We start from the raw sequence: 16130 nt of genomic DNA on the forward strand, positions 1-16130 counted from the left end.
ATGATCAAAAAGTTTTGGAGGATGTCAATGTGATGCTGTAGGTAATACTGTGATTCTTGCTAAGTATGTGTGCTTGGCGTGTTCCCCAGGAGCTGTGCCATAGGTTGAGGTAGTCTTCAAATAAAGGCTGGGACAGGCAGACATCCTTCAAGACGCGCCTGAGGGCTCTTGTCTGTACATGTCCATCCCCTTTCATTACTTCTGTGCTTGCTTGAGGCACATCATCTCAGAGCAGGGGAATAGTGGCGGAAAAGACAAAACAGGAGTGCTGTGGCTGGTGGGTTGTAGATGATCTAACTACTGTGCAAATACTCATTGCTGTTTCTGTGTATTTTTCTTCTATAAAAATTCTGAAACACCAGATTTTCAGGGAAGAATTTTCCCAAAAGTCATGTTGTTGCTCTGCCTTCTGCATCTGGGAAGGGGTTTTCCTCAAATCCTCCCATGAGTGTTTATGTAACACTGATTACACATTTAAATGTTTAAAAAAACTTAAAAATTAAAGGTTAATGTTTAATTTTGTTTCATGCAGGCAATTGGAAATGCTAAAACAACAAGGAATGACAACAGCAGTCGCTTTGGGAAATACATTCAGATTGGCTTTGATAAAGGATACCGCATCATTGGTGCCAATATGAGGACTTACCTGTTGGAAAAATCACGAGTTGTATTCCAGGTGAGGAGTTGTGCTTTTTTTTTCTTCCTTTCTTTTTATGTTCTAGTCCAGGAAATTTAGTAGTCTGGGTCTTTCTGTGGGTTAAAAATATCACTCTAAAAGTATTTTTCCTGGTGGAGGCAGCTCCAAGATGTGTCTTTCAGACTCAGTCTTTTGCAGTTTTTCTTGATGATCACGATGACTTCATAAGTACCTGGGAGACTTGTTAGTTGGGCTCTGGTTGTTCCCTCCATCTACCTGAGGCTGGAGCCCAAAGGAGGGACCAATGCTCCTGGCCTGGCTGATGGGCAGGGATGGAAAGCTTTCTCTGGGCAGCAGCAGAGGTTTTTACTGAAAAAGAGGTTTTTCATGAAAAGCTAGGAAAAATAAATTCGAGGCAACAGTCTTCAGGTCTGAAGATGGAGGAGAAGCAGGAGAGGGGCTGAGGAGGCTAATGTCACTGCTGTGACACATCACACAGGTTTCTTGTGCTGGGCTCAGGACAAGCTTTCTTGTTCGTGCTTGGCATCTAGGTCATAAGCGCCTGAAACACTTGTGTCCTTACACAACAAAACCCCCAAACCCACAAAGTCATAAAAAAAAAACAACTTTGGGAAGCCATGAGTGTAGGCCCCCTCTTTTTATGTTGCAGTGTCAGTTTGCAAAGTGGTGCTTGCTAGCTCTGTTAGCACAGTTATCCCAGGTAAGGATAAGGCATGGAAGATAATATAAAGTTATTTATTTCATTTGCAAAATGGGCAAGGTACATGGGTCAGGACAAGGCTTAGCACCTCCTCTTTCCCAAATGGCAAAAGATCTCTGTCTTCTTGGTGGCACTGAGAGGGTCTTGATGGTGGGAAGCAGGAGATGGGGTGGGGATAGCCCTGGGCTCAGTGAGCACTGGGCTGAGCATGGGAGCAGTGCTGTAACCTCTTTGTGCCTCTGGTAACTCAATGTTTTCCCATAGGCGGAGGACGAGCGCAACTACCACATCTTCTATCAGCTTTGTGCCTCAGCGAGTCTCCCAGAATTCAAAGACCTTGGGCTAAGTAAGTACTTTACCTCCCTGTGCACTGGTGTGGCTGCTAGTTGTGATGGCAACAGGAAGACAGGATTAGGTTAGAAATGCAGGTCATTGATGAGGTCATGTGTGCCTGTTCAGTGAGAGGAGGTAAAGGGAGATGAGCTCAAAGGGCAGCTTCTCCCCAGTGGCACCCAGGTTTGCTCATACCATCTTCAGGCATGCGGCACATTGGATGGTTGAGGTAGGGATGAGGTGCTGAGGCGCTGGCACAGGGTGCCCAGAGAAGCTGTGGCTGCCTCATCCCTGGCAGTGTTCAAGGCCAGGTTGGACACAGGGGCTTGGAGCAAGCTGCTCTAGTGGAAGGGGTCCCTGCCTGTGGCAGGGGTTGGAACTGAATGGGCTTTAAGGTCCCTTCTAACTCAAAGCAGACTGTGAAACTGTGATGAGACACCAGCCCTCATGACCTCTGCTGTGCAGCAGCTTGCTTCAGAATGTGCATGAAGCTTGTGTTGCACTGGTTGGTGCTGTTAGGTTTCTGCAAGCACTGCCGGTGGTAGGAGCTTTCTCCTGGAGGTTAGCCATAGTGGGAGATGAGAAGAAGCCTATGTATTTTGTAGAAACTGCCTGCAGAACTGCAGTGAAACAACACACTGTGGTAGACACTAGCTAATGCAGGGAGATCGTGTGTTAATATTGTGCGAAACTTGCATAAAAACACGTGTTTTAAATCAAATATGTGAGTATGGGTTGATCCAGCCAGAGTCTTGGCAGGAGCAGTTATGATCCATTATATTTTTTTCAGTGGTAAACTCTCGAGTTGTTTTTTCTGACAGGATTTGCATCAAAACCTCTGTAAGACACCTGAATAAAAGGGTTTACAGCAGCGGGTATAGAGATGTGTTGTAATTATGTTTTTAAAATCTTGAACGTTTGCTGCTGCTTAAGAAGAGAAGCAAGGCTTAAAACGTGCTTTTAAGTACTTCAAATGGTGAGCAAGGTGGATTGTGATCCCAGCTCAGAGCATCTTGCCCCTGCAGCCTTTCAGAGGTTTCCATCACAGCTATGGGGGAATGGCAGATCAAGAGAGATTCAGTTCCTGTATAATTCTGGGCTTGTCTTAATGACTTTTTGGGTCACAGTAGGCATGTGGGCTACACTTACTGAGTGCTGGTGCTGACATTGAAGCACCCCTCTTCTTGTCCTTTTGTCAGCAGTAAATGTCAGTGTGTTACTCAACTGTAGTCTCTATTCTGCTCAGTGACACCAAATCAGACAACCACATCATGAGTTTGCCAAGTCATAAGATAACTTCAGAGACTGTCCAGGCATAACCATAATGTCTGTCTCAGGCTTCCTGGGTGAAGGTTTTGCATGATTCACTGTACACCAGCCATAGTGTGAAACCTGGCTCTGCACGTAGGTCAAGGCTTGTGATGGACCTGGGGCTCCTTTTGGTCTCTAAGGGCACCAAAATGATGTTCTTCTGACAGCAGCTTCCCAGGTACCATTGAGGAGCACGTGTTTGGTCCCATTGCAGACTCACATGACCCCAAAGCACATCTCTCTGAGCACTTTAAAGAGTTTCTCCCATGGGATTATGTGCCTCATTTTTGCAAAGATAGCATGGATAATGATAATGTCTGCTGGCATCTTAAAACTCAGACCTAAATTATTTCAGCTCAGTCTGGGAGATGAGTTGATATGGGAGAGCTCCAGCTGTGAAACCACCTTTCTGTTCCTGGGAACATGTGGATCAGAGGAAGTATCACTCTTGTTCAGCACAGCTCTTTAAAAGCATTGTCTGTATTTGTTGTGACTAGTAATGGTGAAGAATGAGAGCACTCTGCTCTCCTGGTGCATCATCCAGGACATCTTTATGCTGTTGTGACTGTGGCTCTCAACTTCAGTGTCTCAAGGGACAATGTGTAATGGCAGCAGCTGGCACCGTAGGAGGCAATGGGTGCCAGGGCTGTTAGCCCACAAGGATGGGTTATTTCTAATCAAACTTTGATGCTGTCAGTGTGTGTCAGTCTCCAGCTCCACTTTTCCATGGTACTTGTGTGTTTGCTGTATTGCAGTGTACACAGGTATCCGTACATCCTGCGGCTTCTGCATTCGGGCGGAATGCAGCAACTGGAAAAGAAGTGATTCTTTCCAAAATCCAAAGTCTTTGGTGTTTCCTGCACTGTCACTTTGCAGTAACTTAAAAATACTTCCCCAAAACGTTTTCGTAGCTTCTCATGTGCTAGGTGGGGATGGCTTTTGGGGTACATGGGTGCCATGAGCTAGTTTTGTTGGGGTGAACCAGGTTCTGCCTTGACCTGTTGAATTCATAGTGGTGGGTGGGTTTCTGTGAGTGCAGATGTGCACAGTTGACTGGTTCTTCTTTCTTTTGAGGGATTTTTTTCATTACCAACTTTGCATCAGGTGTACCAGCCTGTATCTTGAGATGACTAGTCAAAACACACTTTTTTTTTACTCATGTAAGCTGTACCTTACATACCTGTCAACCTTATCTTCCCAAGGCTTATACAAAACAAGGGTATCTTGATGTGAAAATCCATCTTTTCTTAGCTAGCAAGGAGGATATATATTTTTCCATGTCAAATGTTCGGGCTTTTTTTTCTCCTTTGGGTCTTGCACACACACAAAGAATTGTTGTTGCTATCTTTTATATTGTAAAACGCTGGAAAATAAAGAGAGTCTCTATGTGAGCCCAACAGAGCAAACTAGTAAGTGTTTGCTCTTCTAAAGGCTTGATTTTAAACTAGAAAATAAATATTTGACTTAAAAATGCAGGAGTCAGTAATCAGCACTGTGCCTTCCCAAGTGTGATTAACTTACTGATGCCTGGTCAATGGTGCAAAGCAGGAATGTGTTTTATTTGTTTGCAGTGAATCAAATGGTTTCTGTGGTTATTAAAATCATTGCATACAGATTGAAATACAAATATTAGAACCAGTTACACCAGAGATGACTTGAGGCAGAAACAGATCCCAGTATTGATGTATGAAATTGGCGACTGATGTCTTGTACCATCAACAACCACCAGCTTGGGATGCATCTTGCAGGATGATGTGCAGCAACATCAAGCTGTTAATCACAGAATCCTAGAACCACAGACTGGTTTGTGATGGAAGGAACATTAAAGCTCGTCCAGTTCCAACCCCTGCCATGGGCAGGGACCCCTTCCACCAGAGCAGCTTGCTCCAAGCCCCTGTGTCCAACCTGGCCTTGAACACTGCCAGGGATGGGGCAGCCACAGCTTCTCTGGGCACCCTGTGCCAGCACCTCAGCACCCTCACAGCAAAGAGCTTCTGCCTAAGAGCTCATCTCAGTCTCCCCTCGGGCAGGTTAAAGCCATTCCCCTTGGCCTGTCCCTACATCCCTTGTCCCAAGCCCCTCTCCAGCTTTCCTGCAGCCCCTTCAGGCACTGGAGCTGCTCTCAGGTCTCCCCTTCAGGAGCCTTCTCTTCTCCAGGCTGCCCCAGCCCAGCTCTCTCAGCCTGGCTCCACAGCACAGGTGGTCCATCACAGGCTGGGTGAGTTCTGTTGTGCTGGGAGCACCAGGATGGACATCAGCTCTCTGACTCCAGACAACATTTTCTGCGCCTTGTTCCTGATGCTGCAGCCATGAGCAGAGTTACTGAAATCTCTGGGTCCCAGGGCTTTGAATACCAGAGAGAATTAAATGTTTTTCTTAACAGCCTGAAAGTACAGCTAATGCAAAAGCGTCTGCAGGAGGTCTGGGAAGGGATGAGGACCTTCTGGTGGCAATGTGGTTCAAAAAAGGTACAAATTGCAGTGATTTTAAAGGTTACCAGCAGGCTGATGTGGAACACACAGTAGGCTGGTTTCGTCGTTACTTCCATGATAATTCAGAAATATGTTTGTGAATGTTAATGAGTTTTTTTGAGATTTTCTTTACAAGTCACTGCTCCCTGGTTTGAAGCAAGCCGAAGCTGGTGCTGAGGACTGATTCTGGGTAGGATGGGGAAGTTGCCCACCTCCTGGGCTCCCCAAGCCTGCTCCAGCTCTGCCAGCACTCAGCCTAGCAGCCTTTGGGTTGTATCTTTATAGTTTTGGCCCCAACTAAGCTCTTGTTTAAAGGAGGGGCAATTGCTTGTGCAGCTTTAAAATGGGTATCAATCCTGCTGTCTCTTCTTGTTGTATCTGCATTTAAAATGCATCTCAGTCTCCGTAGGATTTAGTTTTGTGTTGTCCTGAAATAACTGCTAAAGCACGGGTACTCAAATGGTGTAATGCTGGCACTGCAGGTGATTCTCCATTCCCTTTGCTCCCCAGGTTTAAGGCATTATGTGGAAAAGGGTTTAAAGTATCTGAATCAGTCGTGGGTATGTGAAACAGGATAAAAAGAATAAAGTAGTAACATATTTCAAACAGTCAACACCCATGCAATACAGACGTTTTTTGAATTGCAAATACACCCTAGCTCTGCTCTGAATGAACTTGCTTTGCATGGGGAAGGGGTTTCATCACTGCAAGAAGTAGCTACACTCAGTTATCAAGGTTGTACTTCATCCATTTCTGAGTAAACTGTGGTTCAAAAGAGGTGGGTGCCCTTTGGGAATGAGGTGGTGGGGGACAGGGAGCATCCCAGTACACACTCTGGAGAGTGGCTGCAGGGGGATAAGTGCTGCATGGTGATGTATTTCTTCTCTTTATTCTCTCCTAGCGTGTGCTGAAGACTACTTCTACACATCTCAGGGAGGTGACACGTCTATTGATGGTGTGGATGATGCTGATGACTTTGAGAAAACAAGGCATGCCTTCACCCTACTTGGTAAGGGGCTGCTCTCATTGGAGCCTTCCTAGCAGAAGTCTCTTGCAAATGTATTCAGTGTTTTGCCTGCACTATATGGCTCTCCTTTAACACCGAGAGGTATAAAAATCCATATTTCCTATTGATCTAATTGGCTTTACCTTGTTCTTTACTATGAGCTGCGAAGTGTTTCATACCGCTCTCTGTGAAGCAGCAGTGAAATGGAGAAAGACACTGGGTTTAAGAGAAACCTACATAAACCATTGTGGAGTCAAAGCTGTACTGCAGCTTTGATTTGCTAGTTTTTACCCTATTTACAAGAAGGAAAAAAGCTATTACTCTGCAGTTCAGTTTGTATTTGGGTTGAGGGTGATGTCACTTTTCAGACCAGCACAGTATTGTACTGAGTAACTGATGGTTGGGAATAATTTGCTGACTACATCTGTGCTCTGAAGAGTCCACATTTGCATGGCCAGTTGCAAAATCTACCACTCCAACAACCACCTGCGCATGCTGCAGTTGAGCAATGCCATCACCTGCCTGCAGCACCAGATCTTTGAAAGGAAAAACAGTTTTTGCAGGTGAAAACTTTCCCTGTTTATTAATATTTATCTGAAACCATGTTTTTAAATCCCGGTAAGTCTTGGTGCCTCACTGCTGCATTTCACGTGTTGGGAGAGAAGCTCATGATGTTCACAGCTGGCTGTGAAATGCCTCTGAACAGATGTACTGCAACCACACAACATTTGTCCTCTTTGTGTTTTAGATGGACTCAACCTCTTTTTCTCTGGGGTACAAGCAGTGTCTTGTCTTTGTATTAACCCTCCTCTCATCTGGCTTGTATGACTTTGGTGAAGTACTTAAAAATTACTCCACTGAATGCTCCAAACTTGCCCAGGGGGCTGTAAACCCCAGGGAGCTTTCTCCCCTTCCCCATGTATAGTTTTTCTTTGGTCCCCTTCTCTACGTCCCCAGGCTGACCCCCTGTCTCCTGCTGGTCCCTGTGAAGCACTGTGTGAGCATCTCCCTCCACGACCAATTTCATAGAATGGTTTGGGTTGGAAAGGACCTTAAGATCATCACGTTCCAACCCTCCTGCCATGGGCAGGGACACCTCACACTAAACCATATCACTCAAGGCCTCGTCCAATTTGATGATGTTTTACTGCTCTTTATGTGCAGTGGCTTTTCTGGCTTTGTTTTTCATGGGTTTTTTTTCAGTGTTTCCCAGCTCTGTCTGGTTCTGTTCAGGGACTGGTGAAATCGCTACTACGCTTTCTAGTCCTGTCTTTGTATGTGTAACAAGAAGTCATATTTATCTGCAAATCTCCACCCTAGCCAGGCTTAACTTCAATTAAGAGTGCCAAGTAACAGCAGAGCATTGCTCCTTTCAGTAACCTTGAAACGTTTCTCACTGTGCTGACAACAGAGAAATCCCGAGAGGGGGAAGCTCTCGATAATTCAAAAACCAGCAGGTAATGTCTCAGACCTTGGGTGTGTAATGAGGACACCAGCACTGAACACAAAAGGGGTACAGAAACCCAGTTGGGATGTAAAAGTGCAAGATGCAGCAAGAAAGCTGTGTGCAGGCAGCTGCTGGGCAAAGCTCCTGCTGGGAATGCCTGCAAAATCCTGCCAGAAAAATAATATATAACAATAATATCTTACAATCCCTGTGAAGACCCACAAGACATAGCTCCTATTGGGGCAATGGGGATGGTAAGATAAGAGCTCTGCATCACCTCCATGGTGAATTGCTGTATCCAGTGGTAGCACCAGTCTGGAGGCACTGTGCATCATGCATATGGCTTTAATTTTCTCTTCTGTTTGTGGGATGCCAGCAATAAGTTGTAACTTCCTTGCTCCAGTTATCAGCAAGATCTTGCTGCTAGACTGAGATCACAGAGAAGTGACTCCTTGTTCTGTGAAAGCCACAGAACTCCTACAGCTCTGGGCCTGTTTGATCATTATGGAGTAGTGTCCTTGGTTTTGTACATGTTCACAATAGTATTAAACCCATATGTGATAAAACTGCTTCGATGCAACCAAAGAAATAACATAAGCAGCTCCTCTCACATCCTCCGCTCTCATTTTTGAGCGATGACTTTACTGAGTGCTTATGATGTGTTTGTTGGGAGAGGTCTGATAGCTCTGAAACGCAGCATCCTGGGAAGGAAATCAAACACTGTATGCATTTTCAAATGAACTGAAAATTGCAGTTTGTTTTCTGTTGTGACAACTGGCTATCAATTGTTCCCATAGGAGTGAAGGAGTCTCATCAGATGACCATTTTTAGGATAATTGCTGCCATTCTGCACCTAGGGAACTTGGAAATCCGAGTGGAACGAGACGGCGATGCCTGTAGTATATTGGTAGGTCACCAGCAAGAGTGGGGTACATGGGGAGCTTTGCATGCTCATAAATCGGGCCACACTGTGTTCAGCTTCACAGCAGTATCTTTTGTTAGAAAGCCCTTTTTTCTGCTGGTTTTCTTTGAATTTTTTGAAAACACACCATAATTTCCTGGCTGCTTAGACTTTCCTGGAAGACAATGCATTATTTCTCCTCTCTAGCCAGCCTGTGAATGAGGTGATGTAAAGGCTGCTTACCACCTTACATCCCAACCCCTATTTAACTCTTCTTGTTTTCTTAAAAGACTTGGTGCCCAGAGTATTGGGTGAACAGTGACTCCCACCAGCAAAAGGTGTGATGCTCTAGAACCACTTTTATATTAGCAAACCCATGAAGCTGCTGCTTGTAATGTGGCCATCCAGTATCCAAAGGAGCACAGCACAGTTAGTTAGCATGTATAAATAAGACTAAAAATGCCTTAGTGGTGTTTTTTTTCTGTTTCTGTGTTTGTTCAGAAGAGGGGGAAAAAAAGGCAATTATATGGGAAACACTATCATTACATCCCAGACTGGGGTTCCTAACTAAAGTACTGAAACAGGTTCTGTGCACACTTTCAGTGTTACCCTTGAGGTAACGTGGTGTTCAAGTAGATACTGGAGGTAGTTTGCTTGATACTTGGCAACATGGATATGTGAAAATGGTCTGCTCTGACAGTGTTGAGTTCTATAAAGGAGTTCATGTTGTTTAATTACCTTTAGATGTAATTGCATGCTATTAAATCGGTCCTGTTTTGACTTTGAATCTGTAGTCAAAAACATATCCCAGCAATAGAGCATCCTAGAGGTCTTTTAAAATGCATTTCCCCCCCCTCCAAACCCATTCACCTTCTGTACATGTATGTATCTGGAAACTGTTTACTTCCTTTACTTTTGTGTTACTACACTGAGGAAAAGAAAATTAATTTCTCATTGTCCAAAATGCAGTGTCAACTACCTCGGCACAACAGAGACGCAGAACGGCCTTGTCTTACTTTGAGGGGGGAAAGAAAATACAATGCACTAGAGAAAATGAAGCTCATATCTCATTGTATTGATTATGCAAAACACAAGCCCTTCTGGTGATGCACATTTTGTGAGTTTGTTATTCAAAAGGGAGTTAGTTTGTGAAAGGCATGGTGTAATGGCATTCCCTAGCCTTTAACTTCAGGCTTAATCAAGGTTGTTGTGAAAGAGTGTGTAGCTGCAGCTCAAAGAGGAGTAAAGTAGAAAGTGCTCCTTCCTGTTGACAGTGACTGTGGCTATCTGCTGTTTATGAAAACAGAGACCTTGAGGATGGCCAGACCAGAGGAAAGCTACAGGGTATACTATTATTCAGAGCTCCGTGTAAGCCATTTCATCCATATCCATGAAGGCTAGCTCAACTGGATGAGTGCCCATTGCTTTCCTGTTTCCTGTCAACCACATTGAAACACAGTATTTCCCTACACAGTTATGAAATGCTGCTTATTTCTTGCACTATCTGGGAACGTGATGTTGAATCTCCAGCTTTGGGGTGTCACCAACCTGCTGACTTTGCTTCTTGTTACCCCCAGAGCGAGGACAATCACTTGAACAGCTTCTGCAGCTTGCTGGGTGTGGAGCACAGCCAGATGGAGCATTGGCTCTGCCATCGCAAGCTGGTTACCAGGGCCGAGACCTATGTGAAGAGCATGTCCCTGCAGCAAGTGGTGAATGCCAGGAACGCCCTGGCCAAGCACATCTATGCCCAACTCTTCAGATGGATCATGCAACACATCAACAAGTCCCTGCACACCACCATTAAGCAGCACTCCTTCATCGGCGTGCTTGATATCTACGGGTAGGCAAGCTTTCTGCTTTTAAGGCTGTTTAGTTAGTCCTTTCTGATTTAACTCTCACATTTTTCTTGGCCTTGTCTTGTGGTAGGTAATGGGAGCAATAGAAAGGGGTGCAATAGTGTATGGTTTGCACTTTTGATCCTCCTTAAGACTGTGCCACCTTGACCCCCGAGTTGAGCACACAGATGTTTGAGTGATGCCTTCTGGGATTTACCTCCCGCGCCATTCCCATTTTGGATTTCTGTCCCCTGTGTTATTTAAGGCATCACACTTAAAGATGAGCTAGGGGTAAAGATGCCCATATGGAGACCAAAGACTGCTCTTGGCTCTTCCTGGGGTTGCTGTGTGGTTTGAAGAAACTGCTTCTTTAGCAGTGAAACTGATGCTGCAGGGCCCTTGTCTTTCAGAGGTCTTTGGAAACCTGCTGCAGGACAGGGTAAGGTACTAAAAGCTCTACCATAGCAGAGGGCAAGGACTGCAGCCTGCAACCTCAGGGGCAATGAGCTGTTCTAAATTCGGACTGCATGCCAGTTACTGTCCAGCCTGTCACCCTGATGCTTGAGAGCTGGTAGCTTGAGCTTGCGCTCATTTTAGCTGAAGTGCTGCAAAGAAGCAGAAGGTGGAGGAGAAAGGGAGGGATTCTGCGACTTGTGGGGTGGCAAAGGGAAGAGGTCTTCGGGATTTAGGTTTTCCCTTCTCCTCTTTCAACACCATACATTTTCTGTCTTTTGGGGGAGTAAGGGCAAGGGAGAAGTCACAGGTTTGCCCAGGGAAGTGGTAGATGCCCTATCACAGGAAATATTCAAGGTCAGGTTGGAGAGGGCTCTGAACAACCTGTTTAGTTGAAGATGTCCTTACTTATGCAGGTTGGACTAGATGACCTTCAAAGATCCCTTCTAACCAAAACCATTCTGTGCTTCTAAGTGGGACAGCAGTAACCAGCTGTGCTCCCTGAACATATAAAGATGCCCCTATTTTGGAGGAGAATGAGGGATGGATGAGTCGTAGCTGCTTCAGGAACCAGTCCCTGACCCAGTGCAGTTGCTGTGCTTGCTCAATCTCAAATCTCTTGTAATGGCAGACTTCTCGGGAAGGTCTGTTGGGTCTAGGTGAACCTGAAGTTCAGAATTAAATCCTGCCAAAGCTGTTCTGGGTCAGGTGCAGAAAGCTTTTATGGCTATGATACCTACACAGTTACTGGAGCTTGATCTTGGTATGAAACCTCCCATGGGGTTTCTACAGCTACTGGTGTTTGGGATGTTGATTCTAACATCTGCTGAGCAGCCACAGCAGCAGAAAGGCTGCTAGAATGTGCTGGAGCATCAGTGTAGTCCACTGCCTGCTCATCTCCACCAGTGACTGTGGCCTTATGGCAAGGTTTAGGGGGACACTTGTATTAAGTATGATAAGAATACAGTCCTCTTTTTGGGTTTGGGATATCAGTGGTATTTGAGATGGTTTGAGATGGTGAGGTTGCTCTCAAAGGTTTGCAAGTGTCTGGGCTCTCTTCAATAGATAACACAGGACCTGGAAGATGTTAAATAATGAGATGGGATTGGCACAGTCTGGTTCAAAGGCTGTATGAGATGGAAAAGCTGTTTCTCATCAATGTCCCTACAGATGAAGATTTCTACAGGCTGGAGTGTCATAAAGCAAGCTTTGGGATGAAGCCATGCAGCCGATAGTGGGTCACAGCAGAAAACTAGATGTCTGAGTGAGAAAATCAGATCAGTCTTTCAGAAACCTGAAGGAGACTTGAGGATGTAACACTCATGAAAGATTAAGCAGGGCTTGAAAACCTGTTAGTGTGGAAGAAAAACATGCCTCAAATGCAGGTCCTTGGTGCATCACGTCCAGAGACGCTTTTACAGCACTCCTGTCAATGCAGGGTACAGGAGGGCTTCTTTTCCTCCAGGACCTGCAGGTCCTATCAAAAGAAGCAGGTTTGCTGGAGGAGGGTGTCCATGCTTCAGCCCATAATGCTGGTGTGTGAGCCCAAGCTCTTAAAGAGCTCTTAAATCTTAATCTTAAATCTTAAAGAGCTCTTAAATCCCTTTCATAAAGGGGTAGGGCTGTCTGAATACCGAGTATTTCACAACTCAGGGGTTTTAGGTGCTGACAGCCTGGCTCTCTGCAGTCCTTGAAGGTCATGTCATTCCCTAGACTCAGTAATTTGGGAGTTTTAATGCATTCTGCTAAATATTGGACTTCCCCCTCCCCCCATGTCTGTTTTTCCTCTGAGAGAGAAATTAAGCTAGAAAGGCAGGATCCTGCGAGTAGCCTTCACCACATGTCTCTGACATTCCCAAAGCACCTCTGTCCCAGTGTTGCAGCTGGGAAACAGCTGCCCCAGCTGTCCCCATAAGTGGGATTTTTAGAGACAGGAGCCAAGCCAGAGGTGCAGAGATGATTGGGTTTATTTCCTAAATCTCTAATGCTCGACTTCTTTATTCTCTTCTAACATTGAGGTGAGAGGGTGAAGCATTAAAAGCCTTTATTGTATTTATTTGAAAGCATGCTATTTGCTATAGTAGCAATACTGAAATCTGAAGAGTGAATTCATGTGGCATTCCTGGACTTGAGTGGGATAACTTGTTTTCCCTCTGTTTGCCATGTGAAGTGTGAACACCCACATGGCCAGCTGTATGCTGGACTTATTTATGAACTTTAAATATTTTAGCATAAACCCTGATGCTGCAGTGGATTTAGGGTATACTAGTTGCACAGCAGAATAGAGAATAGGAGAAAAGCCAAAATGTGGTATTTGTCGCCTCGTACCTGCTGATGATGTGCCTTCTTGGAAGCCACAGGGATGGTTTGGAGTCATGAATAAGCTTATTTAATACACCAAGGTATGGTGCACTGAAAGGATTAGAAACCAAACAGCCATTTGTTTGCTTTTCCCATTAGGATGTCATGTCAGTGCAGTCACTCTGGGCAGGTAGGACCTCCTGGTGAGTGCATACATGAAGCTAGCGACAGGTCTGCTCCATCAGTTAGCAAATTGCACTGGCAGAATCCTTTAATTAGCTATTTCACATGATCTCCCTTGGAGTTGATGTAGTAAAGCTGCTCTGCCCCTGACCAGCACCCGCTGAGAGGGTCCATAAATCACACCTGCTGTCTCTGAAGTCGAAAGAGTTTCCACTCTGCTATCTTTCTCTCTTGTACTGCCACTCTTGGGTATTTCCACCTAGCTCACCATTGCCTTTTCATCTCTGTTCCAATTAAAGCTTTTCTTGCCCTGTTCCTCTGATCATGAACCTGCAGGTGTTGGTATTTCCAAAGAGTCCTGGGAAGGTTGTGTACCTTTAGTTACAAGAGATGAAGGCAGTGATCCTCATTATGCAATGGCCATACAACCAAGATCAATCATAGCAGGAGCTCTTTCAGGACATGCTAATCACTGAGGCTCTGGTCATGCGTTTATATCAAACATTTGTTGGTCCCATACACCAGATCTTGTTACATTAAAGATTGTAAAGCTCAGTTCCTGTGGGATGGGGAAGAATTGAGCATCCTCTGCTTGGCACGGGCTACACTGGCTCCAGGTACAACGTCATAGAATCACAGAATCATAGAACAGTTAGGATTGGAAAGGACCTTAAGATCATCCAGTTCCAACCCCCCTGCCATGCGCAGGGACACCTCGCACTAAACCAGGCCAACCCAAGGCCTAGTCCAGCCTGGTCTTGAACACTGCCAGGGATGGAGCATTCACAACCTCCCTGGGCAACCCATTCCAGTGCCTCACCACCCTCACAGGAAAGAATTTCCTCCTTAGATCCAATCTGAACTTCCCCTGTTTAAGTTTGAACCCGTTACCCCTTGTCCTGTCACTGCAGTCCCTAGTGAAGAGTCCCTCCCCAGCATCCCTATAGGCCCCCTTCAGATACTGGAAGGCTGCTATGAGGTCTCCACGCAGCCTTCTCTTCTCCAGCCTGAACAGCCCCAACTTCCTCAGCCTATCTTCATACAGGAGGTGCTCCAGTCCCCTGATCATCCTCGTGGCCTCCTCTGGACTTGTTCCAACAGTTCCATGTCCTTTTTATGTTGAGGACACCAGAACTGCACACAATGCTCCAGGTGAGGTCTCACGAGAGCAGAGGGGCAGGATCACCTCCTTCGACCTGCTGGTCACGCTCCTTTTGATGCAGCCCAGGATACGGTTGCTTTCTGGGCTGTGAGCGCACACTGAAGCCGGCTCATGTTCATTTTCTCATCAACCAACACCCCCAAGTCCTTCTCCTTGGGCTGCTCTGAATCTCTTCTCTGCCCAACCTGTAGCTGTGCCTGGGATTGGTGGGATTGCCATCCCTGGCACAGACAGAGAGGGGAGCATTCCTGGGTTTCTTCAGGACTGTGTGGCTGATAAAAGCACAAAAGTGGATTCTTTCTCCTGTTCCCCCTTTTTCTTCCGCATTTTTGCATTGTCTTTCCTTAAGGGCCCAGGCATTTTGTATGGTGAGGGCATTAACACCTGACAATGCTGCATCACATGGATAACAGCCCGGTAGTCCCCAGAAATACTGATTTATGTTTGTAGGGGCAAGGGGGGGAAAGGAAGGGAAAAGGGCTTCATTTTTTTTAGTGCTTTAAGTCTGTTCTGCCAGCTCTTACAACACCTATTACCTGAGCAATTACTTTGAAGCTCATTTATCATTGCAGCAGCTTATTCTTAAGCAGAGGGAGCCTTGCCACTTGTTCCCTTAGTTTAATCCTTACAGTCATGTGTCAAAGACTTTTTTCCTCTCCCTTCCAAGTGTGCCTTGAAAACAGAAATATAAATAACATTAATTCCTGGTGGTCCTGTTTTTTTAAGAACAAACCCAACTCCCTCTGCCTGTCCCTGGGCTTCAAGTGCTTCAGCCTCTGTCACCCTGAGGCTCTGCTGGTGCTCTGCTGCTTGCCTGTAGTTTGTGCTGTAAGAACTGCAGATTTTTCTTTGCTATTTGTGACTAGGAAACCAGTTTCAAGCTCGGTTTGGAGTTGGCCTGTGGAGGGTTTGGATTATGTTTTGACAAGGGAAGCTTTGGAAGCGCTGGTGAAGAGAGGATCACCAAGGCCAACACCAAGCTCCTAAGGAACGTGTTGAAATTGGAGCTGGAAGCACTATTTTTCCCTCTGCTTTCCAGAATTCACTTGCTTACATGTATCCAATTTTTATGCTGTCAGGAATGCAATATGGAGGCTATAATTATGGATTTAATACCTTGGTTTTCTGCTCTGTTGAATTGCGCTAAAAATACCATGTTTGGTCTTTTAAGACGGCAGCTACTGTTTCTTTATCACCTTTGCAGGGAATATACTTGGACTTAATATTTCAGAATATTTTTCCCTGAGAGAGGCTGTTACATTTCTTATCCCAGACAGCACTTCTGCCTGATGGGCAGGAAGCTACAGTCGTACCAGATACCTCATTTACGCAGAGAGAGAGAGACCTCTCAAATCCCTCGAGTTGT

At 45.5% G+C, this 16130-nt stretch overlaps 1 protein-coding gene across 2 annotated transcripts in view; it reads left to right on the plus strand.

Moving 5' to 3' along the window:
• Positions 1 to 16130, plus strand: part of MYO5B (myosin VB) — a 148928-nt gene that overhangs the window by 53369 nt on the left and 79429 nt on the right. For both annotated transcript variants that reach the window (XM_061450482.1, XM_061450483.1), the window contains exons 6-10: positions 533 to 676; positions 1623 to 1704; positions 6375 to 6482; positions 8724 to 8833; positions 10405 to 10670. In XM_061450482.1, coding sequence (XP_061306466.1) covers positions 533 to 676; positions 1623 to 1704; positions 6375 to 6482; positions 8724 to 8833; positions 10405 to 10670 — 710 coding nt within the window. The remainder of the gene's footprint in view (positions 1 to 532; positions 677 to 1622; positions 1705 to 6374; positions 6483 to 8723; positions 8834 to 10404; positions 10671 to 16130) is intronic.

Source organism: Pezoporus flaviventris, unplaced genomic scaffold (genome assembly GCF_033815535.1).
Source record: "Pezoporus flaviventris isolate CSIRO_AGI_PZ_B2104156 unplaced genomic scaffold, CSIRO_AGI_Pfla_v1 ptg000010l, whole genome shotgun sequence".
In the NCBI taxonomy this organism is placed as follows: Eukaryota; Metazoa; Chordata; class Aves; order Psittaciformes; family Psittacidae; genus Pezoporus; species Pezoporus flaviventris.